Source organism: Equus asinus, chromosome 8, assembly GCF_041296235.1.
Source record: "Equus asinus isolate D_3611 breed Donkey chromosome 8, EquAss-T2T_v2, whole genome shotgun sequence".
NCBI classification, from domain to species: Eukaryota; Metazoa; Chordata; class Mammalia; order Perissodactyla; family Equidae; genus Equus; species Equus asinus.
In genome coordinates, this window is record NC_091797.1 from 85,291,420 (window position 1) to 85,315,744 (window position 24,325).

A 24,325-nucleotide genomic window follows, 5' to 3' on the forward strand; every position below is an offset into this window, starting at 1 on the left:
GTCTCTCATCGGCTCCTAAGGGATTCTGACAAGGTACTGTATCTTCTGTGATTTATGCAGAATGTACATTGTGGTTAATCTTGCTGAACACTGATTATTCTGAGGGCTGGAAAGGTAGGATTGAATGACCCCAAACTCTGAGAGGGTGGACCCCTTCATGTCCCAGTGGACATGGCATGAGGCTCCAGGGCTGCTGCACCCCCACCTACCCTGGGATTTGTGCTTGAGGCACCTGAGTGGCTTTGATATGGCAATTCAGTCCCTTATAGTAGATAGGAGCCAGGGCACAATTTGCCATACTTCACTCGTTCCCTTTGGCCTCTGGGCAGTTGCTTTCCCTGCCTAGCCTGTTTTTCTTAATACCTTGCATATGGGTATGTAAAAAAAGCAGTGTAGAGAAGGGCGGACCCTTGGCATGAGTGAGGTGTAGCATATTGGCAATCTGTCCATCTATCCTTCTGTTGAGGCTAAGTGGTGACCAGACTTTCCCTGTTCTCATGCATGGATGGCATCAGGGCCAGAGACCAGAACAAGGAGAGCCTGGGAAGTTTACACCCAACCCTGCTACAAGTCTTAACCATCCCATTACTAAGCAAGAGTGGTAGATGGGGCCTTATAAGGTGCAGAGGGAAGAGAACTAGTTTAAGTGCCCTGTTCCAAGCACACAGTGAGGCCTTTTACGTGCATGGTGTCGTTGGATGGGACCAAGAAGTTACTTGGGATTATTATCTGCATTTTACAGAAAAAGAAAACAAGATTCAGAAAGGTTGATGACACTTGCCCAAGTTACCCAGATGGTAAGTGGCAGAGCTGGGATTTGAGATTCAAACCAGGCCTATGCGACTCCCTAGCTGCCTACCAAGAACAGGAATTTCTCTAACATCTAGAAGGGCATAAAGGTGAGAGGGGGGACAAGAGCTAGAGGGGCAGCAAATGGGTCCTACCTGAGACTTGATCATCACCAGGCCCTGCAAAGTCCAGGTTATACAGATGCCACGTGGCTTCTGTTGTGAGAACTGAAAATTCTGTGGCTGGTTTACCAGGGTCATCCAGGTCCCATTCCATGGTTCTGGGAGCCGATGAAGAGCTCCGCAGAGTGAAGCCTTTCCTTCCCGCGATGTCCTTCCATGCCATTCTGGTTCGGCGTCTGTACGTAGTGGTGTCATAGAGCCTTCATCTTTTAGTTTACTGCACCTCTCTCGTCCTCATTTCCAAAGTTGTACCCCCTGGGGAGTGCACCCCGCCTGCATTTCTGGTGGTTCCGGCGGTTCCAGGGCACTGTGGGAGCCTCCAGGCGTGTTAAGGGGCACTGCCGGTGCTGTCAGGGTCTGGGCATCTTTGGGCCCTTCGCCGAGCCCCTTCCCTTGCGCTCCCGGCATTGCGCCGCAGCGCCCCCTCCGCCGCCAGGGGCCGCCCGGAAGCGGGGCTCCTCGAGCGCGGGGCGGGGCAAGGGGCGGGGCGCGGCGGTACCTGGGCCGCCGGGGAGCCGGGGGTGGGCTCTCCGGGGACAGCCGGCGGCCCCCCCAGATCCGCACTGCCAGCCGCCGGGGAGCTCCGGGCTCCGGGCGTAGAGGCTGCGCTGTCACATGGGCGGCGGCGACGGGGCCGCATTTAAGCGGCCGGGGGACGGCGCCCGCCTCCAGCGCGTCCTCGGGCTTGGCTCCCGCCGGGCGCCCCGCTCTCTGCCCGCCGGGGGCCCCGCGCCGCGCCGCACCGCGCCGCCCCCGCCGGGCCATGCGAGCGCGGGCCCCGCCGCGATGAGCTCGCACATCGCCAAAAGCGAGTCCAAGACGTCGCTGCTGAAGGCGGCGGCAGCGAGCGGGGGCAGCCGGGTTCCCCGCCACGGCCCTGCCCGGGAGCCAGTGCTGCCCAGCCGCCGGCTGCCCGGCACCTGCCCGGGCACGCCGCCGCCGTCCGGGGACCCCAGTTCGCGGAGGCCCCTGTGCCGGCCCGCGCCGCGAGAGGAGGGCGCGCGAGGGAGCCGGCGCGGGCTCCCCCAGGCGCACTGCAGGCCCCGGGAGGCGCTGCCGGCCGCGGCGTCCCGACCTTCGCCGCCGTCGCCGCTGCCGCCGGCCCGCGGGCGGGATGGGGAGGAACGGGGGCTGTCCCCGGCGCTCGGCCTCCGGGGCTCGCTGCGAGCCCCGGGTCGCGGGGACTCCGCTCCAGCCGCCGCGTCTGAGGCAGACCCGTTCCTCCACCAGCTGCGCCCTATGCTCAGCTCCGCCTTCGGCCAGGTAAGGGCCGCGCCTCCCTCCCGCGCTCCCGGGAAAGGCGCTCGGGACCCTGCCGCGGCCGCGCGCCCACAGCCCTCCTCCTGCTGCCCGCGGCCCCCCGGGTCACGCTCCCCTAGTCCTCCCGCAGCCCGGCGCCCTTGCCGGCGCTTCTCCTCCCCCGTGCCTGATTCAGCACCCTGTGCGCTGTCCACGCCCCGGGCCTCTTCTGGGCCGGTTGCCACCACACAGCCTCCCTCCACCTGCCAGCTCGGGAGGGGAGCGACCGCCACAAACCGCCCGCAGATTTGTGGGGGTCAAGGAGGGGCGCTCCGAGCAGGTGGCGCCAAACCCACTCCTCTGGCCCCTGACCAAGACCGCCAGTGAGCGACCCAAGACAGCAAGGAGTTTGGAGTCTGGGGGTCAAGGGTCGGGGGGACTTTGGGGCACACAGCCTTGCTTGGGGATGAAGGGCCCTAGCCATTGCCTGTGGTGGCCCCCAAAAGCTGGGAAAAGTTAGGAGAGCTAGAGGGAGACTCAAAAATATGAGAAAAGAGAAGTGTCTGGGTAGGCATGGAGGGGCTGTACAGATCTAGGGCTCGAACTGGAACTTTGGGGTGTGTTAAGGAGGTTGTCACTCCAGGGATGCATTAGGATAGCAGTTGGGCAGTTGTTAAGTTGTAGGACATGGAATAACAGCCTAGCCTGAATTGGTGTGCATTCTAGGGTCAGAAAGGTCACTAAAGGGTCACCAGTGGCTCCTTTTGCTTCTTCTAGACCCTTCTCTCAAGGATCCCTGGCAGCTGGGAATCTGCCCTTTAATCTAGGTCTACAGTTTGGGGGTGGGCTGCTGTGGAGAGAGATTCAGCAGAAAGCGACCTGTGAACTCCTGAGCAAAGCCAAGATTTCCTCTAGTTCTGAGTCTGTAATGAAGTCAAGCTCAATGGCACAGCGTTGAGACAGTTCTCGGGCAGCCGAGGAGGGGTGTAATGCATAGGTCTGATCAGAGTGTTTGCGTGGTGTGTAGGGGAAGAGGGTGGCCTGAGCGTTTCTGTGCTGGGATGTAGCGTAAAGAAGCTGTTTCAAGCTCCTGGCTTGCCATGCTGGATCAGAATTCCAAGGAGGCTGTGTGTATTTTGCTTCAGATCTGCACATTTCTTTTCAAAATAGTACTCCGCAGCGGCTGATGCTGGCGGAGGTCTGACATGAAGGCAGCTGCACATGGATTCGGGTTGCACGGGGCTGCTGTGGTGGTGTGATAGGGCAGCGGTGTGTGGCTTTGTTCCTGCAGGGAGCCCTCGTTAGCTGAGTTAGCTGGAAACAGTTCTGCAGAGTAGAGATTTGGACCAGGGCTGTTAGAGTTAGTGCCATGATATGTTGAGGGAGTAGTTCCCTGCAGTGGCTTATATATTAGTGAGGAAGTGTAGGGTGTGAGGGGAGGAGTGGTCTGTGCAGTGGGTCTGGGTTGCAAAAGGAATACTGTGTTGTTGAATCAGTGACATTTATTCACCATTTATCAAATATTTTTTGAGAACCTACTTTGCCCAGGCATTTGCTGGGCACTAGGGAGACAACAGTGAAGAAGATAGCCGGGGTTCTGGCTATTTTGGAGTTTGTACTCTAGCAGTTTGGAATGGTAGGTCATTTGCCCAGAATCACACACTTTCTGGTTATTCAGTTTGCTGGTGATCTGACTTCGTTCCTGGAAAAAGAGCCCTTTCTTTCCAGTCTCGTAGAATTTTTCTGCATGGGCCCTTTGTGAGCTCAGAGCATTCCAGCTACCTGCTTGTCTTCATCCTTCCGTTTCTCAGTCATTAAATGAGGAATATTCTCCAGCTCAGTGTTCTGAAATGTCACCAGGGTCACCTGAGCCAGGAAGAGCTGGAAGGTCCCATCAAATATTTACTACCTCCTTCTGGAAGCTCTTGCCCCTGGAGCTACAGAATTTTTTTTTTTTTTTTTAAAGCTCAGCGCATTCAGTTTGGGCTTCCTGCTGACAGCTGTAAGGCATCTGCCTGAACAACAGTAACAACAACAACAAAACCCGGCCTGGGTCTTCTGTGCCAATGTCTCCAGTCTCCTGCAACAGAAGGGAATGAATCTTTCCTTCCCTTCTCTCTGCATTGAGATTTCTGTCCATAGAGACAGGGTCGGACCGAGAGAAGGGAAATAGGGTTCTGAAGGCAGAAACTTCCAGGTAAGATCTGCTTAGGGCAAAGTATAGCCCTGAGGAAGTATATTTTTCGTGTCTTCCAAGTTCCTTTTTTTTTTTTTTTACCTGAAGTGAATCACTTAACCTCAATAAGCCTCTGTTTCTTTATTTGCAAAACAGGGATAATCACAGTGCCTTGATGGGTTTTTGGGAGATTAAATGAGATATGGAGACGGGCACTGAGCTTGTCCCAGTGTGTGGCCCAGAGCAAGGGCTCTATCAATGTTAGTTATTATTATTATTGTTATTATTGTTGATTACCAAGGGCTGCGTCAGATCTTCTTCGTTCCATTTGTAATGGAGTCAGGAGGAGCCAGGGTGCAAATTGACACTGAAGGTGTCAAGATAGATTCCTACATTAGGGGAACAGGAATTAGGATTCTTCCGGTGATCTCACTGAGCATCATCACTGCCTGCAGGGAGATGGTGTGGTTTTGAGGCTAAGGCATGGAATGGTGGCGTGGGAGATGCTAGAGCTGCAGGTTCCAGTCCCAGCTCTGTCACTTCCTCTTGCTGTGACCTTGGGGCTGTTATTTTCTCTCTCTATCTGGGTTTCTTCATCCAGAAATGAGATTGACAAAAACTACCTTCCAGAGCTGTTATGAGGGTAACATAAGGTTAAGGATGTCAAATGGCCTGACTCGTTGTGGGTGGTGGAAAAAGGGCAGCCTTCATTAATGTTGTTATTATTAATAGAGTAATCGTCTGAATGAGGGCCTGCCGGAGGTAATTTGAAAGCTGACTCTGAGCCAGGTGAGGAAGGCATTAAAGGAAGGAGCTGAATGACAAAGGACCTTCCCTAATAGCCTCTTTGTGGCTAGCTAAGGACATGCCACCCAGCTGCTCAGAAGTTAACTCAAAATAGGCATGACTTAAGGCAACTCTTGGCATTGGGTCTTGGAAAACTATTTTAAGAAAAGTCTTTCTGCTCCTTACCCTAAGTTCAGGAAGAAGTACCCCTTGGAGAAGAGGCAAATGCGAATAAAACCCACAGCTCTGACGCGTCCTTTCCCTTTTTCTAGCTATAGAGACATCTCTTCTGATTTCGGTAGGCTAGCCCCATTCCAATACTGCTTTGCACATAACGGGATGGCAGTACAGACATCGATGGTTTTTGACTTACGATTTTATAATGGTGCAAAAACAACACACATTCAGTAGAAACCATACTTTGAATTTTGATCTTTTCCCAGGCTAGTGATATGCAGTACAATACTCTCTTTTGATGCTGGGCAGTGGCAGCAAGTGCACCTCCCATTCAGCCCCACCATCACCAGCGTAAACAACCAGTACACTGACAACCATTCTGTACCAGAGAACCATGCTGTTTTTCACTTTCATACAGTATTCAATAAATTACATGAGACATTCAACACTTTATTATAAAATAGGTTTTGTGTTAGATAATTTTGCCCAACTGTAGCCAATGTAAGCGTTCTGAGCACATTTAAGGTGGGCTAGGCTAAACTGTGATGTTTGGTAGGTTAACTGTATTAAAAGCATTTTCTTTCTTTTTTTTTAAAGATTGGCACCTGAGCCAACATCTGTTGCCCATCTTTTTTTTTCTCCCTTCTTCTCCTTCCCAAAGCCCCCCAGTACATAGTTGTATATTCTAGTTGTAGGTCCTTCTGGTTGTGCTATGTGGGATGCTGCCTCAGCATGGCCTGATGAGCAGTGCCACGTCTGCACCCAGGATCCGAACTGGTAAAACCCTGGGCCGCCAAAGCAGAGTGCACGAACTTAACCACTTGGCCACGAACTTAACCACTTGGCCACGGGGCAGGGCCCCAAAGCATTTTCAGTGTATGATATTTTCCACCATCATAAGTCGAGGAAGATCTCTATTTAATGAGTGAATGAATGACTGGTATCTCCAGCCTCTGGACTTCAGAGGTTTCTTAGTTCCTATAGTTGAGATGGGAGAGAGAGACCGTGATGGTTTGGGTCCTAATGGATTCAACTGCATGAGAGCTGTGTATATTACTCACTCCTGCCCGGCCGAGTCTCTGCCTACTGCTCCCTGAGAGGGCTGGGAGCCCCTATTGCCTTTCCTCTGGGGCCTGGGGAAGGGGAAAGAGCAGGTCTGTTTGTGGTTAACATTAGTCATAGGTGGTAGGAGGGGCTTGGCGTCAGTTGTCAGTTGGTGAGAGTCCTCCAGGACGTCTCCATTTGCCTCTAGCTGTTTTGGGGAAGCCAAAAGGGTACTTGAGACCTCAGTCTAGAGCCCACTAAACAACTGATGAAGTCTCTTCTCATCGTCTTATCTTCATAGCAACCTGTGAAGGTTGGCATTATCTTCCCCCATTTTTGAGATGACGAAACAGGCTCAAGAGAGGGGAAGCGGCTTGTCCAAAGGTCACCCAGTAAATAAATGACAGGACTGTGACTTGGTCCGCGTCTCTCCAAACAACCTGCCTGTGCCGCACCATGCTGCTGGGTGGGAAGTCACAGAAGTGTGTTTCCTATTTGTCAGAAGCATCCACAAAGCACCTCTCAGGTTACGATCCAGCGTTCCCGAGTATCTTAGCACTGGGCTGCCATCCAAGTTCATATGCTGGCAATGGCTGATCAGGGCCGAAGGCCAGCCTCTCTCCTAATCAGGAATAATCAGCAACGGGTTTACCCTTCTTATCCCTCTGATCCTATTATTCCATTCCAGAACTCAAAGTGCTGCTTCCGGAGGCCCACGGGCTGCTGCCACAGTGAATAGGGATGGGGAGGTGGGGCTGTGTGGTGTGCTTTTCTCCTTAGAGAAGCCCCCACCATTCAGCCCTTTTAAAAATTTTCTGCTAAGAGTCAAGCCCCCTGCCCCCTCTAGATCACCAGTTACTCGTCGCTCAGGACCACCACCACCACCACACCTGCCCAACCCCAAATAGCTTAAGCAAGCTCTGTGTTTGAATCCCTGAATCCCTTGCTGCCCTTAAGCCTCAAGTTAGCATCAGCACCCTCCCCGCTAAAGAGGGATGGGATTTCTTCAAAGTGTGTGACTTTTCCGTAGGAGCCTTGTTTTGCTGTCTCCTATGTCTTGTTTCCAAGGACAGAGGCTTATCCCAATGTCAACAAGTGGGTGCTGTGCTCGGAGCTGGCCTGCAGGGGGCAGAAGTCACCAGGTCTGACAATAGGTATCGCGCTGAGTGCATGGAGGCCACGCGCAGCCCTTTAAGCCCAGAGCTGGGCAGGGGCGGGGGGCACCTTCTAGGTGCCTGGCACTGCACCAAGCCCTTTGCATGTGCTATTTCATGAACTTCTCACAAGAGCCCTAGAGGGAAGTGTTATTAGAGTACCCATTTTATAAATAAACTGAGGCCCAGAAGGATTGACGTGTCTCAAATTCACACAGTTGCTAGGCAGCAGGGAAAGATTTGAACCCAAGTCTGTCTGACTCTGTATTCCAAGATCTTCACCTCTACATGAGTGGTTCTCAACACTGGCTTCCGGTTAGCATTACCTGGAGTACTAACCAACACCGATGGCCAGAGCTCACCTACATCTGTTAAATCAGAATCTGTGGGGAAGCTCCCCAGTGATTCTGATCTGCAGCCAGCATTGAGAACCTCTGCTTTACACTGTGCTGCCCTTTTGTGCATCCACCCATTCAGTTAATATGAATTGGATTTGTACCTGGAGCCTAACCCTTCCCTGCTCTGGGGTCCCTGGTGAGCCCTAGCTTTTCAAAAGAGTCTACAGATGGTCGGTTTTCTAGATTTGGTCTACAAGTCTTTCCTGATCCCCCCAGACTAGATCAGATCCCTCTGTGTCATATTCTCAGAGTTTTTATGTTTCTCCCTCAGAGCATTTACCTGAAATGTAATTGCGTTCCTAGCTCTTTAATATCTCCTGCCACCTGCTGGAATGGAAGCTCCCTGAAAGCAGGGGCCGTGTTTATCTTGCTCGTTGCAACATTTCCAGAGCCAAGCACAGTGCCTGGCACATATGGACAAATTGGACAATGATATTTCTTCTTTCCATTTTAATAATTACTTACGGAGTACCTCTTAGGTGCCATGCACTTTCGCACATACGCTTTATGAGCAAGATAGGCGAAGCCTCGTTTTCCGAGGAAACTGAAGCTCTGGAATGTGAGACGTCAGAAGCCAGCAGAGCCAGGACTCAACCCCAGGCCTCCAGATCCTTCCCATTCATCTGAGTCCATCATTCTTCTGCGTGACCCTGACCCCGACTATGGAGATGCTGCCTTCATGCTCTGTTTCCAAGGAACACGTCTTTGAAGAAGGCATTTATGTTGGCTGCTCACTCTTCCCATTCCAGCTCCCCCGGCAACTTCACCCCTTTCCTGCCCTTTAGGCGTCAACAACCCCCCCTCCAGGCTCCTCCCTCTGTCCCCAGGGGCTGCCCCTCCTTCTCCATATCCCGCTCCGGAGGTTTGGTCCAAACAAGGCTGCTGAATAAGTTTCCTGATTAAACTATTCCGTTGTCGTCAGCAGCAGCACAGTCGTCAAGAGCTATCCAGGGACCTCCTTCCTCAGCTCCCTGGGAGTGAGGCTGTGGCTCCTTCTGGGCAGTGTCCCCACCCATCTTCCCTAACGAGAGTTCTGACCAGCCACCAAAACTGGGCAAAAAGTCCCTAGGAGAGGAGCCTCTCTGGACTCAAAGTTCTTTCAGCGACGCATACAAGGGTTCTTGCATCAGGGCCTGGGAGTTCAGCTTCCCAGGCTATCTCTGCTGCCCCCTGCTGGGAGAAGCTGTGTGCAGGGAAGCAGGGACATTTCCTCTCTTGGGTCATCTGGCTCCGGCTGTAGGTCTTGAATGTGACAACTGAGGCTTGAGATGAATTCACATCGAAGCTGGAACCTAGGAGGATGAGGAAGAGCCAGTCACCTAAAAAGTTCCAGTTGTGGGACCTTGAAGACCGCTTTGCAAAGAGTGGCCTCTCTGCTCTGCACCCCAAGGAAGCCGGTGAAAGATCCTCGCTCAGGATTAGGCAGAGGATTAGGAGAGAAGGTTCATACCCTCGCTCAGGCCCTCTGTGCCAGCACTGCCTCCATCCTGTCCCCCTCAGGGCGGTCTCTTGGCTTCGCTTGGGTCGGAGAGACCTCACACAGCCAAGGGAGCAGAAGGAGCTGTTCACTGCTGTTGGCTCAGTGTGCTTCCGCCCTGGAGGCTCATCCCATTTCAATGACGAGGCAAGTGTGAAAAATGGAGCGTGATGGAGATGTCACAAGATCTCCCAGGCCCTCAACTAGAGCCGCCTGCTCTCAATCCAGCTGCGATTGCCAGGGGGCAATTAGGATGTGCGTGTGCTTGTGTGTGTGTGTGTGTGTGTGTGTGTGTGTGTGAGAATGCACATACCAGGCTGGGAGCTTGGAGGCACCCTGGCTTGGGGGCCCAAACTAGCCTGCTTCCCCTTCTGGGTCTGCTGGCCTAATTCCCAGCTGCAGCTGCCATTCTGGCCCACCCACCCCCGGACAATCTCCCTGCAGATTTGGCAGTGGGAGAGGGGGGGCTGAGGGAAGGGGGATGAGCCAGAGAGAGGACTCAGCTCTAATCTGATATAGATGATCCAGCAGCCTTCTCCAGCTCGGCTGCCCTCTGCCATCAGCTCTCTGGGTGATTTTTCTCTGTGCCCTGCACTCTCCCCTCCTGCCTTCATCTCCTTAAGAAAGTGCCCAGAAAGTTAAACCCACACACACAAACACACACACAATCCACTTAAAAAAAAAAAAATCAGAGAGCAGGAGCAGGCAGACGAGTAAGAGAGCACGCGCACAAGAGAGAGGGCTCAGATCGGTCCTGGAGGAAGAGCGGAACAGGCAGAGGGAGGCTGGGGTTGGCGGTGACCGGGACTAAGGTCTCTTAGCCCCCAGGAGCCTCCTTCATGGACCCGGGGATCCTGAGAGGGGCTGCCTCAGCTTAGGATGGGCAACTGTGTCAAGTCTCCACTGAGAAATCTCTCAAGGAAGGTATGTTTCTGGAGTTCCCAAGACCTGGGGTAGGGGTTGGGGCATCTTGCCATCTGTCCCAGAGGCTAGGCATGGATGGGAGGGGCATCTGAAGCCTGCTACCTTTCCCAGGGGTTCTGTCTAAAGCTGCTTCCCTGTTCTTACCTCTGGATTCCCTCCTATCACGGTTTTCTATGTCCCAGACTCTGAGCTGAAGTTGGGACTTGGAGCTGCATGGGGAACTGTGTTTTGGAATTTGCACAATATTTAGGAAAGAAACCACGTAGCTCCTGGGCTGTAAAATGAAAAGCATGGCTGTTCAGGATATGAGTAGACAGACCCCCTTGGACCTGGCAGGATCATAAGGGGATTGAGCTGGGTTTTGACCCTGCCGCTGCTGGCTCCCTCCCAGCAGTGGGGCTGGGGGTTCCTTCATCTCCTTTGAGGGTCTCTGACCCTCTCTGCTGGTCTCTAAGCCTTCGGAGTTGTGCGTTTTGAAGTAGATCCCATTGCTACTGAAAGGAACCAAGCAGCGTACGCCCTTCTACCCTCGATAATTCTTGAGTCAGGTCAGAGAATCTCAGCTAGGACTGGACTGGTTCAGGGCCCAGCATTGTTTCCACTGAGAAATAGGATGTTGAGCAAAGGTGTCTGCATGTCGCTTCCTACAGGGGATTTATGGCTTATACACCAGGATAAGATTCTTTTGCAGAAATTCCTTTTGGAAAGCAAATAATCACCTCCAAGGCATTTTTCATGCAAGTCTGGGCTTGCCTCTTTAGGGTTTTGCTTCAAGTGGGCTCTGCCCGTATTTCTACCCCTCTGTACTCAGGCCATAGAAGAAACTCATCGATTTTAAAGAAAGAAGGAATAATAGGGATGTTTTCTTCCAATGCTTGCGTTTTCCAGACGAGGAATTTGATTGCCACTTAGGTTAAGTGACTTACCCAAGGTCTCAGGTTAGCTAATGGCCCCTGTGTCCCTAACCCCATCCTACCTCCTCGATCAGTTTGACAGCCTCCCAATTTAGGACATTTCAGGATTTTCTGCTTGTCGTCTTCCTCATTTAGCTAAGCTGCTCACATCAAATTCCTTTTAATCTTCGCTGTTCCTGGGATCTTTCCGAGGGTTGACTGTTTCTTCTGTGCGCCCCACCCCATCATCTGTCATCTCCTTAGGGGAGGCTTTTGCATCGGCAGTGGCCTCCACGCTGTTGCAGAGAAGCAGAAACTAATCTGAATTAGTCTAGAGGGCCACAGGGCGAAAGCCCTTCCCCTGGGTTCTGTCCAGAGCTTGAAAGGTGAACTTAAGAACGAGACTGTCTTTTTGTCCCACCTTATGCATCTTCTACACAGTAGACTGCTTAACAGTCTGACCTCTTGGGTCTCCTCTTTCCAGCCATATGACCTTGGATAAGTTACTTGACCTCTCTGTGCCTCAGTTCCCTTGTCCATCAAGTGGAAATACTAATATCCACCTCCTAAGGTGATTGAGAGCACTAAGTAAAGCGCTATGCACAGTGCCTGGAATATAGTTCTCAATAAATGTTAGCTAGTATTATTGTCATCATAACCATCGTTTTTCCACTCTGGGTTTTCTGAGAAGGGGGATGGAGGAAAAAAGGAAAATAGGAGAGATTTTGAGTCCATGGGATAAGGTAAAAGACCATAAAACTTACTGCAGTCCATTTTGGTTTTTATAGCTATAATAATTGCTTTTTCCTGAATACCTACAATGTATCCAACATCTGTTATCTCATTTGTTCCTTTCCACCAAGTAGTTCTCTTGGCTCTTTTATAGAGAAAGGAGCTGGACTCAGAGATAAGAGCTTTCCTAAGGTCACACAGCTGGCTGGAAGCAGAGCCGAGATTTAAACCCTGGTCTGTATGAATCCAGAGCTGGTATTTTATTTTTGCCTCTGTGAGAGGCTGCCCTTCTCCTTTTCCTGCTGTCATTAACATTATTCATAGATTCCTGAATCTGACCTTCTAGGCCAGCTAGTTCAAATTCCCACTCACAGCAGCAGTCCCCTCTCCCACCTCACCAACTGCTCACTCATTCAATGTCTCCTTGAATATCTTCAGTGAGGGGGAGCTTTGACCTGCCTACTGTTGGCCAGCTTGTGTTGTTAGAAAGCTGTTAGGTCATGAGGCATGCTGGCCCCTCCTGTTGCCATGCCACACTCAGGAGATGTCCCCTCGGTGCCAGGAGACATTGTCAGCCTGTGGGCTGCTGCCCATTTGGCTTCCTAAGTGGTAGTTGGGAAACTGGTAATGGTGAGAGGCGGCCACAGCAGGCTCTGAGCAGGGCAGGACCAGGCTGTCAGGTGCCATCACTGGCCGAGGAGGAACAGCAGCCTCCCGGGGCAACTTGGTGCCAGGCAGTATTATGATCAAGAGAGGCAGTGGAAATTCCCCAGCCACCACTGGTTCATTCTTCGTGGGAGCAAATTCTCCATCGTTCTAATTTCTTTCCTGATTAGCAAATATTCTCCTACTTCCTCTGCCAGCAAAAGTAAATGCCTTCTGGCACCCAGCGTCTCTTAAGTTGCATCATCATCACCATCATCGTCATCCTCGTTGTCATCGTCATTGTCATCACCATGGCAACTCATTTATTCAGCTCTTACCATGCTGTAGGCACTATGCAATAGCTCATTTATTTCTCACAGAATCCTGTGAGTAGACATGAATAGCCCCCTGTACAGAGAAGGAAACTAGAGCACAGAGAAGTGAAGTGACCTGCCCAAGGTCATATAGCAAGCAAGTGGCAGAGCCTGTATTTGTCCCCAAGACTCTTGGATTCCAAAGCCAGGATACTGATGTGCCTCTCAGAGTTCTGTGCAGCCTGCGGCCTCCTCCCTCCTGGGTTGTGCTCACTGTGAGCCAAATGTGCAGGAGTCAGCCAGAAACTAAAAGGCCGATTCTCTATAAACAGCTTCTGAGAGTGCTTCCTGGGTGTAAGCCACCGTCTACTGCCGTGCTTCCTCTGAGCCACTTTCCCAGTTGGAAGGTCTCTCTGCTTCTGCCCCTGCTCTAGCCAGGTCCCAGAAGCCTGTGCGAGTGTGGCTGAGGCTCTGAATGTCTTTTGGTCATCAAACCAGACAGAGCCCTTGGTCTATCTGACACCCTCAAGTTCTGAGATCCCGAGATGACCTTATTGCACCCACTGGACTTGGTCCTTCACCTCAGGTCTGAGTTGCTGCTTCCCCTTTGAGGAACCAGAATATTGCTCATCCCTCTCTAGACCTGGAAGAGACTTAGGAAGTGGAAGGGAGGCTAGTGTGTGGCTCCACAGTGGGGGTTTTGGGGGAAGAAGCGTGAGAGGACAAGGTGAGACGGGGCAGGTTGTTTGGTTCTCAGCCTTGGAGGTCAGGCTGCCCCCTGGGTCTTAGCATCTCCTGGGCGTGAGCTTCTTGGAGCTGGAGGAGACTGACAGGAAGAGGAGCAGCAGGATGGAAGGGTAGGGTATGCAGCTCTGGGGTTCTTGGACAAAGACAGCCCTCAGACTCTCAGCTGCCGTCTCCCTCCTTGGGAAGGTTTGGCTCCAATCGCCACACTGAGGGGAGGCATCTGAGTCCTGGGCTGAAGGCAAAGTGCCTGACCTGGATTCTGGGAGAGTCAGGGGGAGGGGCTGGGCATCCTGACGAGGCTGGGGTGGAATAGAATGTTGTGTCTGGATGCTGCTCTTGTCCTAAGGGGACGGTCTGTGGGCAGTGCTGACTTTTTATAGCTGCATGGGAACCGTCGGGGAGGAGGATGGGTTGGCCAGGGCCTGGGAGCATAGCTATATTCGGTAAGCAGAGAGGGCCCCTGCCTCAGCCTTAGAGGTCAGCAGGCTGGGCCAGGCAGGGAGCCAGGGAAGGCGGGAAGGAGGCGAAGGAGAATTGCTGGTGGCAGAGAGGGTCTAGTCTTGAGGCCACAAACTGGGTGGAATCCAACCCACAGATGTGCATTGTTTGGACCACTTGGTGCTTTAAATCAAAAGGTCTGACGACACTGGGCTGGAGTTAAGTCGTGTTGCCCCTTTAGAGGGGACACACAGCATCCATTTTGCCCTGGGCCCCACGTCTTACACCTGCCTGCTTCGTTTATGTTAGCTACGGCACCTGTGTTTGCAACCTCCAATCTAGCAGACTAGCTGAGCCTGCTCTCTGTGCTGCCAGCTCTGATTGCCCCCACTGCCTTCCTGGGGGCAGGGTCAGAAGTCAGTTTGGGAGCTTGGCCCCAGGCATTGCGCTGAGAAGTTGGGAAAGGACATTATTCTGTTAGTCTCTGAATGAACAGCCTCCCTTTGCCTGCTTCTCTCTCTGAGCTTCTGCATGCACACAAGTGTGTGATTCTGGGCACATGTATGTCTCGTGTGTGTGTGTAGGCACGCACATGTGCTACACAGTGGGTATCACCCAGCTCTCCCTGGAGCATCTTTCAGTCAAGGATCAGAGCCTCCATCTGTTGGACCAATCTGATGCCTGCATCTGTGCATCCTGGGAGCTCTCCGAACCCTGCTGCTTGACTCTCAAGGGGCTTCTCTTGAGGAGAGCCCCTTCTAGGACCAGGAGCCAGGCTGGGGCCAGGAGGACCCTGTTGGGCAGAGAGGTGATGCCCTGCCTCTTTTGTATTTGCTTGGTGCTGGCTGAAGATGCGCCAGGAGGAGAAGACGAGCTACACGGTGGTGCAGACGAGCGAGGAGGGGCTGGCGGCCAGCGGCGAGCTCCCCGGACCGCTCCTGATGCTGGCGCAAAACTGCGCTGTCATGCACAACCTGCTGGGCCCTGCCTGCATTTTCCTCCGCAAGGGCTTCGCTGAGAACAGGCAGCCTGTACGTAAGTTGACCCCAGTGGAGCCACACTCGACTTGGCTTCACAGGGCGTGAGGAGGTGCTGGGAAGAGAGGCTCCGTACACGCAGCCCTTGTCCCCAACAGACACACCTCAAACCCTCAACTTGTGAATCTGACCCCCAAAGTTTCCCACTCTCGGCTGCAAAGCACGGTGAGTCCACATCCACCAGCAAGAAATAATAATAGCAGCTAACATTGTTTTGGGTTTTTTTGAGCACTTACTATGTGCCAGGCACTGTGCTAAGTGCTCTGGTGCATTGCGTCATTTAAGCCTCCGAACAACTCCAAGAGGTGGGTACTATTATCATTCCCATTTTACAGATGAGGAAACTGAGTTGGAGAGGTGACACGCTTAGGGTAACAGCTGGTGGGTGATAGAGGTAGGATTCAAATTCGGGGCGTCTAACTCAAGGGCCCTCCTGTGTTCTGAACAACAGTACTGAATACACAGCACTGTCCAGTAGAACTTTCTATGATGATGGAAACATTCTACAGTCTACGCTGACCAATACTGTAGCCACTAGCCACATGTGGCTATTGAGCACTTGAAATGTGGCTAGTGCAACTGAGGAAGTAAACTATTAACTTAATTCCAATTCAGATTTCAATAGCCGCATGCGGCTACTGTGTTGGACAGCCTCCCACAGGTATCTGAACAGTCACAGAGCGGAGGGTATTAATGACGATGTGACACATACAAACATTTGCAGGTTCCATTTATTGAATGCCACGTGGTAAACACTCTGCTATCTTGTCTCACGGAATGCTCACAAAGGCCCTGTAAGGTGGGTACTGGTATTAACCCATTTTACAGATGAGGAGACTGTGGCTCACAGAGTAACCTGCCCAAGCTCCCACAGCTAGGAAGTAGCAGCTGTAAGCTTTGCACTCGAATCTGTTGACTCTAGAGGCCAAGTTCTTCTCCCTGACCACATCGTTCCGTGTGTGCTCCATTCCCACCTGATCCCCGGTGCAGGCGCTCATGGTTTCCCTGCCACATCGGTGGGCATCCTGGCTCTACCACACTTACCCCTGCCGCTCTGCACTGGGGAGTATGTGCCTCAAGGGCCAGCCACCAGGACTCAGCCAGACCAACTCTGGTCACAGGTTCACTGCAAAGGGGTCCTTGGCTTTCCTGCTCCCTGCCTCCCGCTATATGAGAAGAATGGAGGGGGCTGCAGTGGGGGGCAGCAGGACCCCATTCCTCTGCAGTCCTGCAGAGCTGGGTCCTAGAGAAGCGGGAGGCTGCCTGAGGCCTGAAGGGTGGGAAAGGACTTGTTATGTCCACAAAACACGTCCTAGCGAGGGTACTCTGCATGTGTGTACATGCATATACTCACTTAGTCGCTTTGCTTACTGGGGTACAGGGCATTGCAAAGAACATCTTTTTGGTCACCAAGACCGAAGTCTGACTAGGAATGGGAGTGACAGCCCTTGCATGGTGCACTGTTTTTAAGTGGAAGTCCGTACAACCATCTCACAGAGACATACACACCTTCTGTGAATCCTACCCTCGGCTAGAAATGCCACCTGCAGGACCCAGCAGCTTGCAGCCGGCTCATTCCAAGCTCATATATGCTCTCAGCACTATCCTGCCTCAGAGAGCCACGTCTGAGCGCCGGGTCCTGTGCACATGTTTGTCTCACAAGATGTTGCTCAGCAGCCCCTTTCTAGAAGATTCTCAGATTTTTCCAGAGTTGAAGTCCCTTGCCCTGGGGCCAGTTTAGAGTGGGGGGCCAGCAGCTGTCTCTTCTGCCCTGGCCCTGTGGGCTAGAACAGCCTGTGTGCACAGCTGAGATGCCTCATGCTCACTGTGGCACGCCTGCGTGTCTGTGTTCATAATAGGTATGCCCACACCTGGTGTGTGCTTCCTCAGGGTGGGCACACCCTCCCCCATGTTCTCCCTGCCCGAAGGCAGACAGCTGTGACATGTGGGAGGATGAGCCCTGTGGACCAGTTTTGGGAGCCTACTAAGCAGGTCCAGCTGGGCAGCCATTTCTCCTGGGCACGCCTGGGCCGACTGGCACCTCACCAGCCAGAGCCTGCCCCCTGCCTCCTCCAGCCTGCCCTTTGGAGACTTCTCTGCCATCTGTTCTGATGCCTAGAGCCCAGGGTCTCCTTGACTCCCCAAGGAGACCTGGGCACTGCTGGAGGCTGGAGACATGTGCTTTGGACGCTGACAGCAGCCAGAGGCACTGGCGGCCCCCAGGGTCCTATGCTGTCCAGTGACAGGGCAAGGTGTAGGATGGGGGTCAAACTGGAGAAGGTGGGGCAGTGCCCAGGAAGCAGGACGCAGCCCTCATCCTGCCTCCACAGCCTGGGCTCCTCCTCCTCTCCCTTCCTCTCAGCTGCCTGTCTAGTCCCGGCCTTCTCTCCCCTCAGCCCCTCTCCTCCCATTGCCTTACAGGCCTCCACTCTGTTGTGACCTCCTGCTGACCCTGTTTTATTTGCAGGTTTTTGCCTCTGGACCAGCTTTCTTCCCCAACACGTTCTCGTGTCTGGAATAAGGGGCTAGGGGAGCGGAAGTTCTGTGCCCAGGCTGGATGGGGCTCTTGGGTCCCTGGGCATCTCCCATGCCTATGGGAGATATGAGGCTGCGCCTTCCCCTCAAGGACGTGGTCCAGGCACACCTCTGCTGCAGCCCTGTCACCTCCCACCCAGTGCCTGCTGCCGCTTGGATGGCCCACAGGTTGGGCATTTTGTGACTTCGGGGCCCATCGCAGCTGCTAATAGGAGCCATTCTTTTGTTTCAGGACAGATCACTGCGGCCAGAGGAGATTGAAGGTAAGATCGGCCCCTCAGGGGTAAGGGTTTCTCAGCCATCCAGCAAGGTGAGGGAAGGGAGGTTGGTGGGAAGAGAGGCACACCTCGGCCTCCTGGGGACAGCCGTGGAGCATCCTCTGTGGAGCCAGGTGTCAGAGGAGTGCGCAGTCCTGGGCAGCTCCAGGGTCTGGCTCTCCAAGCTGGTGGGCCCTCGGGCTGCCTTTGCAGGTCCCACTCCGAGCCACGTCCACCTTTGTCCTCTTCCCCAGAACTCCGAGAGGCCTTCAGAGAGTTTGACAAGGACAAGGACGGCTACATCAACTGCCGGGACCTGGGCAACTGCATGCGCACCATGGGCTACATGCCCACCGAAATGGAGCTGATTGAGCTCTCCCAGCAGATCAACATGAACTGTGAGTCCCTCCACGGCCACCTCCTTCCCTTCCCATCCTCTGCCTTGCAGTCCTGTGCAGTCAGACAGGCCTGGGTTCAAGTTCTGGGCCCAGCTCCTTCCAGCTCTGTGACCTGGGGCACAGCACTTACCCTCTCTGAGCCTCACTTTCCTCACCTGTAAAATGTGGGGTGTACTAGGGGGAGTGGAGCACAGGAAGTCAATTAGGGAATATCTGTCACAGCCCGCTACCTGGCACATAGCAAGAGTTGAACAGAGGGATGGATGCTCTTATTATTATGTTTTTCTCTGTCTTAATTTGGGTTCTCCCAGAAGCAGACCCTGAGACAAGGATTTGAGAGCAAGTAGTTTCCTTGGCAGGTGAAGGAAAGTGTTGGTCAGGCGTAGGGAAGGGAGACAGCGAAGACGAGGAGCCAACAGAGGGTGTTCTGTCAATCAGCTTCCACTGGGAGTGACCGGAGTCTATTTCTGCTGGGGAGCTCAGGGAGTGCATGTCACATGCCCGCCTCAGAACTATCCCCCAGCCGTCACCTCACCGGCTGGGTCTTTCTCCCCCAGACTCCTGTCAGTCCCTGGCTAGAAGCTGTGTTAGCAGGTGTAGGGGGGTCGGTCCTCTAGCGCTCCTACCTACTGAGAGAGCCAGTTGGAAGCTGAGTTTCCATCTGCACGACAAGGGTAAGGCTGGGGGCATGTGGGCCGGGCGCCCGTAACTGCTGCTTCTCTCTCTGCCTTTCTGTGTGTGTGTCTCCATCTCTCTGCCTCTGAAATTCTTTTCCTGTCTCTGTGACCTGGTGTTTCTTTCTCTTATCCATATCTACCTCTATCCTCTTCCTGACTTGTTCCTTTAGTCAACCCCTGAACACTCCTGAGCCATTCTTTGACAAGCCACCCGTCCACGGTCACCTCTTTCATTATTTGGCCTTTGGTTAAGCCTTGGATCTGGCACTGGGCAGGTCAGGGAGGAGTTGGTGGTGCCCTTAGGTGCCTAAGTGGAGATGGGGAATGGTTAGATGGATGACTTAGCCCTTTCTTCTGTCCCCAGTGGGTGGCCATGTGGATTTTGATGACTTTGTGGAGCTAATGGGACCTAAACTCCTGGCGGAGACAGCAGATATGATTGGAGTAAAGGAACTGCGAGATGCTTTCCGAGAGGTGAGTGATGGGCAGTGGACAGGCTGGTAGTGGAGAGGTTGTAATCCCAACCCCAAGATGGCTACTTGAAAAGAAACCTGAATCTGGATCCCAGACCAGGGAAGGAGCTTGGCCAGAGAAGGGTCTCTGAGGAAGGGAGGACAGTGACTCTGGAGAAGGGGCTGAGCCTTGGGATCTGCTTGCGACAGTCTCCATGTTGTAGCCACCTCGCCCTCCTTCCTGCCCTCTCTAGTTTGACACCAATGGTGATGGGGAGATAAGCACCAGTGAGTTGCGAGAAGCCATGAGGAAACTCCTGGGTCATCAGGTGGGACACCGAGACATAGAGGAAATTATCCGAGATGTGGACCTCAATGGAGATGGACGAGTGGACTTTGAAGGTAGGAGGGGCTTGAAAGTGGGAGAGAAACCAAAGCAGTAGTGGCCATCCATGGAGCCCTGCAACTGGGTATCCATCATGCAACCATCAATTCACTTCAACTTCCCATCCCGCTACCCTTCCATCCTCCTACTGCTCCATTCCTGCATCCCTCTAATTCACCTCCCATCCCTACACCCATCCATCCATTTATCCATCCATCTACCTGTCCATCTTTCAATATCTATCTCTCCATCTTTTTTTTTTTTTGAGGAAGGGTAGCCCTGAGCTAACATGTGCTGCCAATCCTCCTCTTTTTGCTGAGGAAGACTGGCCCTGAGCCAACGTACGTGCCCATCTTCCTCTATTTTATATGTGGGACGCCTACCACAGCATGGCTTGCCAAGCGGTGCCATGTCTGCACCTGGCATCTGAACTGGCAAACCCCGGGCCGCCAAAGCAGAACGTGTGAACTTAACCGCTGCGCCACCGGGCTGGCCCCTCTATCTCTCCATCTATTCATCCCTCCAGGTGCTTATTTGTCCATTCATCTCTCTCTAAACAATCACTTGTACAACCATTTATCCATGTACTTATCCATCCATGCATCTATTCATTCTTTTATGCATTCCCTCATGCGTCCATCTACCCATGTACATCTCTCCATCCATACTTCTGTACTTTTGTTCATACATTGACATATCTCTATCCATCTGCCCCTCCTTCTACCCACACTTCCATTGACCTGTCCGTCTGTCTGTACAATCACTTCCCCATCTATATCCATCTACTCATCCATCCATCCATCCCGGTGTCCATCTGCCCCCATCCATCAATCTGTCCACCTACTCATGCATCCAACCATGGTAGGTATTTTCTGGACACCACACTCCTCAACCTGACACTCCAGTCCCCTAAGATCGGACCACAGCTCACTTCCCTAGCTGCAGCTCCTACCATTCCTCGCGTACACTCCACTTTAAAGCCATACCAAAATACTTAACGGTCCGTGAACCAGCTAGGCGCTCACTGGAATATGCTGTTCTTTTTGTCAGGATGCCTTTTCTTCTATCTTCAGTTGGCCTAAATTGTATTCGTCCTTCAAGACCCAGCAGTGGGACCATTTCCTCCAGCACTTTCCCCTGCTTCTCTGGATTGAATTTCTTCTCTGGGCTTTCACAGCATCTCAGGTTCACCCTCGTTCTTCACACTGTCCCCTAATTGCTAGTTACGGTTGTCTCTCCACTTGACTCTGAACTTTTTGAGGACAGGAACCCCATTTTCTTTATCTCTGCGTTTCCTACATAACTCAGTAGCTGGCACATAGCTAATGCTCAGTAAAAGTTTTTAAAAAGCAATCAGTATTAATCATAATACTTATCATTTATTGTACACTTATTATGTACCAGTCACTGTACTGAGTACCTTTACATATATTATCTCATTTAATTCTCACAGTGACTCTATGGATTGTGCTGTGATTACCTCATGTTATAGATGAGGAAACTGAGGCTCAGAGAAGTAATATAACTTGCTCGAGATTGCCTAACTATTAGGAGGCAGAGCTGGGTCATAAACCCTGGCCTGGAATCTCAACCACTACATAATACTGTGCACAACGCATTCAAGGCACTATGGGACATAGGGGAAAAATACAGTAAAATATAGACTTTGGACTTCAGGAATTTGCATTCTGAGCAGAAAGACAAATAGACATGTGCCAGAGTGTGAGTGTGTCCAGAACACAAAGGTTTGGAGGCCTTTTCCGGGGAGAAGTTGACCTTCAAGGGAGAAAAGAGTGTGGATAGATGGAGAGAAGGTTCTGGTACCACCAGATCTGAAAATCTCAGGTCATACTGTGTCCAGATTGTGCCCCCTACAGATGACAACCATTCCTAGAAACCCCAGCATCCCCCATTCATTCTGCCAGCATGGATTATACCCTTACTGTGTGCTGAGACCTGATCCCCACCTTGAGGGGCCCAAGACCAGCAAGGAAAACAGAAGCCAACAGTACAGTCCATTCTGTTTTGAGAAAAGAACAGTAGGCTGTGGGGTCCAGAGGGGGGGCCCCTGTACCAAGCTGGAGGGGGGATTAGGAAAGGCTTCCTGGAGGAGGCTATAAATAAGTAGGGCCCTAAGAGATGAGTAGGAGCTACCAGGTGAAAAAGAAGGAAGGGATATTTACCCAAAGGAGCTGAAAAGTTATGCCTGCACAGAAACCTGCACACAGATGTTTATAGCAGCTTTATTTATAATTGCCTAAACTTGGAAGCATCCAAGATATCCTTCAGTAGGAGAATGGATAGATAAACTGTGGTACATGCAGACAGTGGAATATTACTCAGTGCTAAAAAGAAATGAGCGATCAAGCCACGAAAAGACATGGAGGAACCTCTAATGCATATTACGAAGTGAAAGAAGCCAATCTGAAAAGGCTGCGTACTGTATGATTCCAACTCTGTGACGTTCTGGAAAAGGGAACACTATGGCAAGAGTTAAAAGATCACTGGTTGCCTGGGGTTGTGGTGGGAGGAAGGGATGAATTGGGGGAGCAAGAGGATTTTTAGGGCAGTGAAACTACTTCTTATGATACTATCATGGTGAATATATATCATTATACATTTGTCCAAACCCATAGACTGTGCCAGACCAAGAGTGACCCCTAATGTGAATGATGCACTCTGGGTGATGACGTGTCAATGTAGGTTCATCAGTTGTAACAAATGTACCACTCTGGTGGGGAAGGTTGATGGTGGGGAAGGCTGTTTGGGGGGCAAGGGGTATAGTCGTGTGTTGCTTAATAATGGGGATATGTTCTGAGAAATGTATCACTAGGTGATTCTGTCATTGTACGAACATCATAGAGTGTACTTACACAAACCTAGGTATAGCCTAGTACACATAGCTAATGCTACTAATTATAGTTATATGGTACTAGGCCGAGTGGTACTAATCTTATGGGACCACTGTCGCATGTGCAGTCTGTTGTTGACTGAAATGTCATTAGGCGGTGCGTGACTGTATACGGGAAATCTCTCTACTTTCTGCTCAATTTTGCTGTGAACCGAAAACTGCTCTCAAAAATAAAATCTAGTTTGAAAAAAAAGAAGGCAGAGGGGACAAGCTACAGGAAAACTGAGAGGTGAGAGAGAGAGGGAGAGAGAGAGAGAGAGAGAGGGCCAGTTTTGCCTGAGGCTCTGAAAAGGAGATCTGTTTAGGGGCTGGCCCCGTGGCCGAGTGGTTAAGTTCGCGCGCTCCGCTGCAGGCGGCCCAGTGTTTCGTTGGTTCGAATCCTGGGCACAGACATGGCACTGCTCATCAGACCACGCTGAGGCAGCGTCCCACATGCCACAACTAGAAGGACCCACAACAAAGAATATACAACTATGTACCGGGGGGCTTTGGGGAGAAAGAGGGAAAAAATAAAATCTTTAAAAAAAAAAAAAAAAAAAGGAGACCTGTTTAGCTAGAGCATAGAGATTGCAGGTGAAGGTGAGAGATGAGGCTGAGGATGTCAGCTGGGGCCAGAACAGGGAGGGCCTTGAGGTCATGTCAGGATATTGGATGCTGTCCAGTGGGGAGCGTGGGAGGTTTAAGAGGGGTCAGATATGCAGATTAGAAAGCTTGCTGGCTGCTGTGTAGGAGATGGATTGGAGGGGGCCGAATGGATGTGGGGGACCAGCAGGGAGTCAGGGCAGTGGCAATGGGGAGGGGAACACAGGGAGATTGGGAGGTGGCACCCTGAACTGAGCCCTGACTGCTGCTTTCTCCCCACCTCTCCCGTGCCCTCCCAGAGTTTGTTCGGATGATGTCCCGCTGAGGCCTCGAGGGCCCCTCCAGGACTGCCAAGCTCCCACAGGTGGGGAGAAGAGGAGCCGGGGCACGCCTCAGCCCGCCGTAGCCGCCGAGAGCCCAGGACGTACTGGCGGATGGGGCCTGCCTGCACCGGGGGAGGTGCCCACCCCGGACCCCCACCCCTCCGCACTGTGAAAGACTCACAACTCCTGCAACTGGAAAGGGGGCGCCCGCCGACGAGGAGGCCACAGTGCCAAGCCGGCAGAGGTCACGCCAGGCGCCAAGTGCCATGTACCCAGCCGCTGCTGGCTGGGTGGGCCAGGGAGCTCGCCAGAAGACCCCACACAGCATGTCTGCCCTGGGTCAGAGCCTCTCGCCGTCCTCCTTAGCTCTGTGCCCGTCCCAGCTCGCCTCAGCCCTATCTCAGAACCAATAAAAATATTTCCAAGAGAAAGGCAGCCGTCTTTTCTTTGATCCTTGGTGGGGGGCGGGGAGGTGGTCTTTGCTCCTTGGGCCTGGTTAGAGGACACATTTCCTGAGTACCAACTGCACGCCCAGGACCGAACACTCCTGCATTCAACATGCATTTATTGAGTATGGTTAGGTACCCAGTCACTTCCACTCTTATCCCAGAAGCCAGAACCTGTGGGATGCAGTGATTTGGCTGGGTATGCAG

At 52.4% G+C, this 24,325-nt stretch overlaps 1 protein-coding gene across 3 annotated transcripts; it reads left to right on the plus strand.

The window, feature by feature from the left end:
- The first annotated feature begins 1,460 nt into the window (after positions 1 to 1,460).
- CABP1 (calcium binding protein 1) lies at positions 1,461 to 24,103 on the plus strand. Of its 3 annotated transcripts, XM_070516195.1 has the most exons (7): positions 10,148 to 10,346; positions 14,967 to 15,146; positions 17,920 to 17,950; positions 18,199 to 18,342; positions 19,384 to 19,493; positions 19,726 to 19,873; positions 23,649 to 24,103. In XM_070516195.1, the coding sequence occupies exons 1-7, from the start codon at positions 10,302 to 10,304 to the stop codon at positions 23,672 to 23,674; spliced, it is 684 nt and encodes a 227-aa protein (XP_070372296.1). In that variant the 5' UTR covers positions 10,148 to 10,301; the 3' UTR covers positions 23,675 to 24,103. The 3 variants fall into 3 exon arrangements, with proteins under 3 accessions (XP_070372295.1, XP_070372297.1, XP_070372296.1); XM_070516194.1 differs by lacking the exons at positions 10,148 to 10,346; positions 14,967 to 15,146 and adding an exon at positions 1,461 to 2,234; XM_070516196.1 differs by lacking the exon at positions 14,967 to 15,146 and having other exon boundaries at positions 10,130 to 10,346.
- The last annotated feature ends 222 nt before the right edge of the window (positions 24,104 to 24,325 follow it).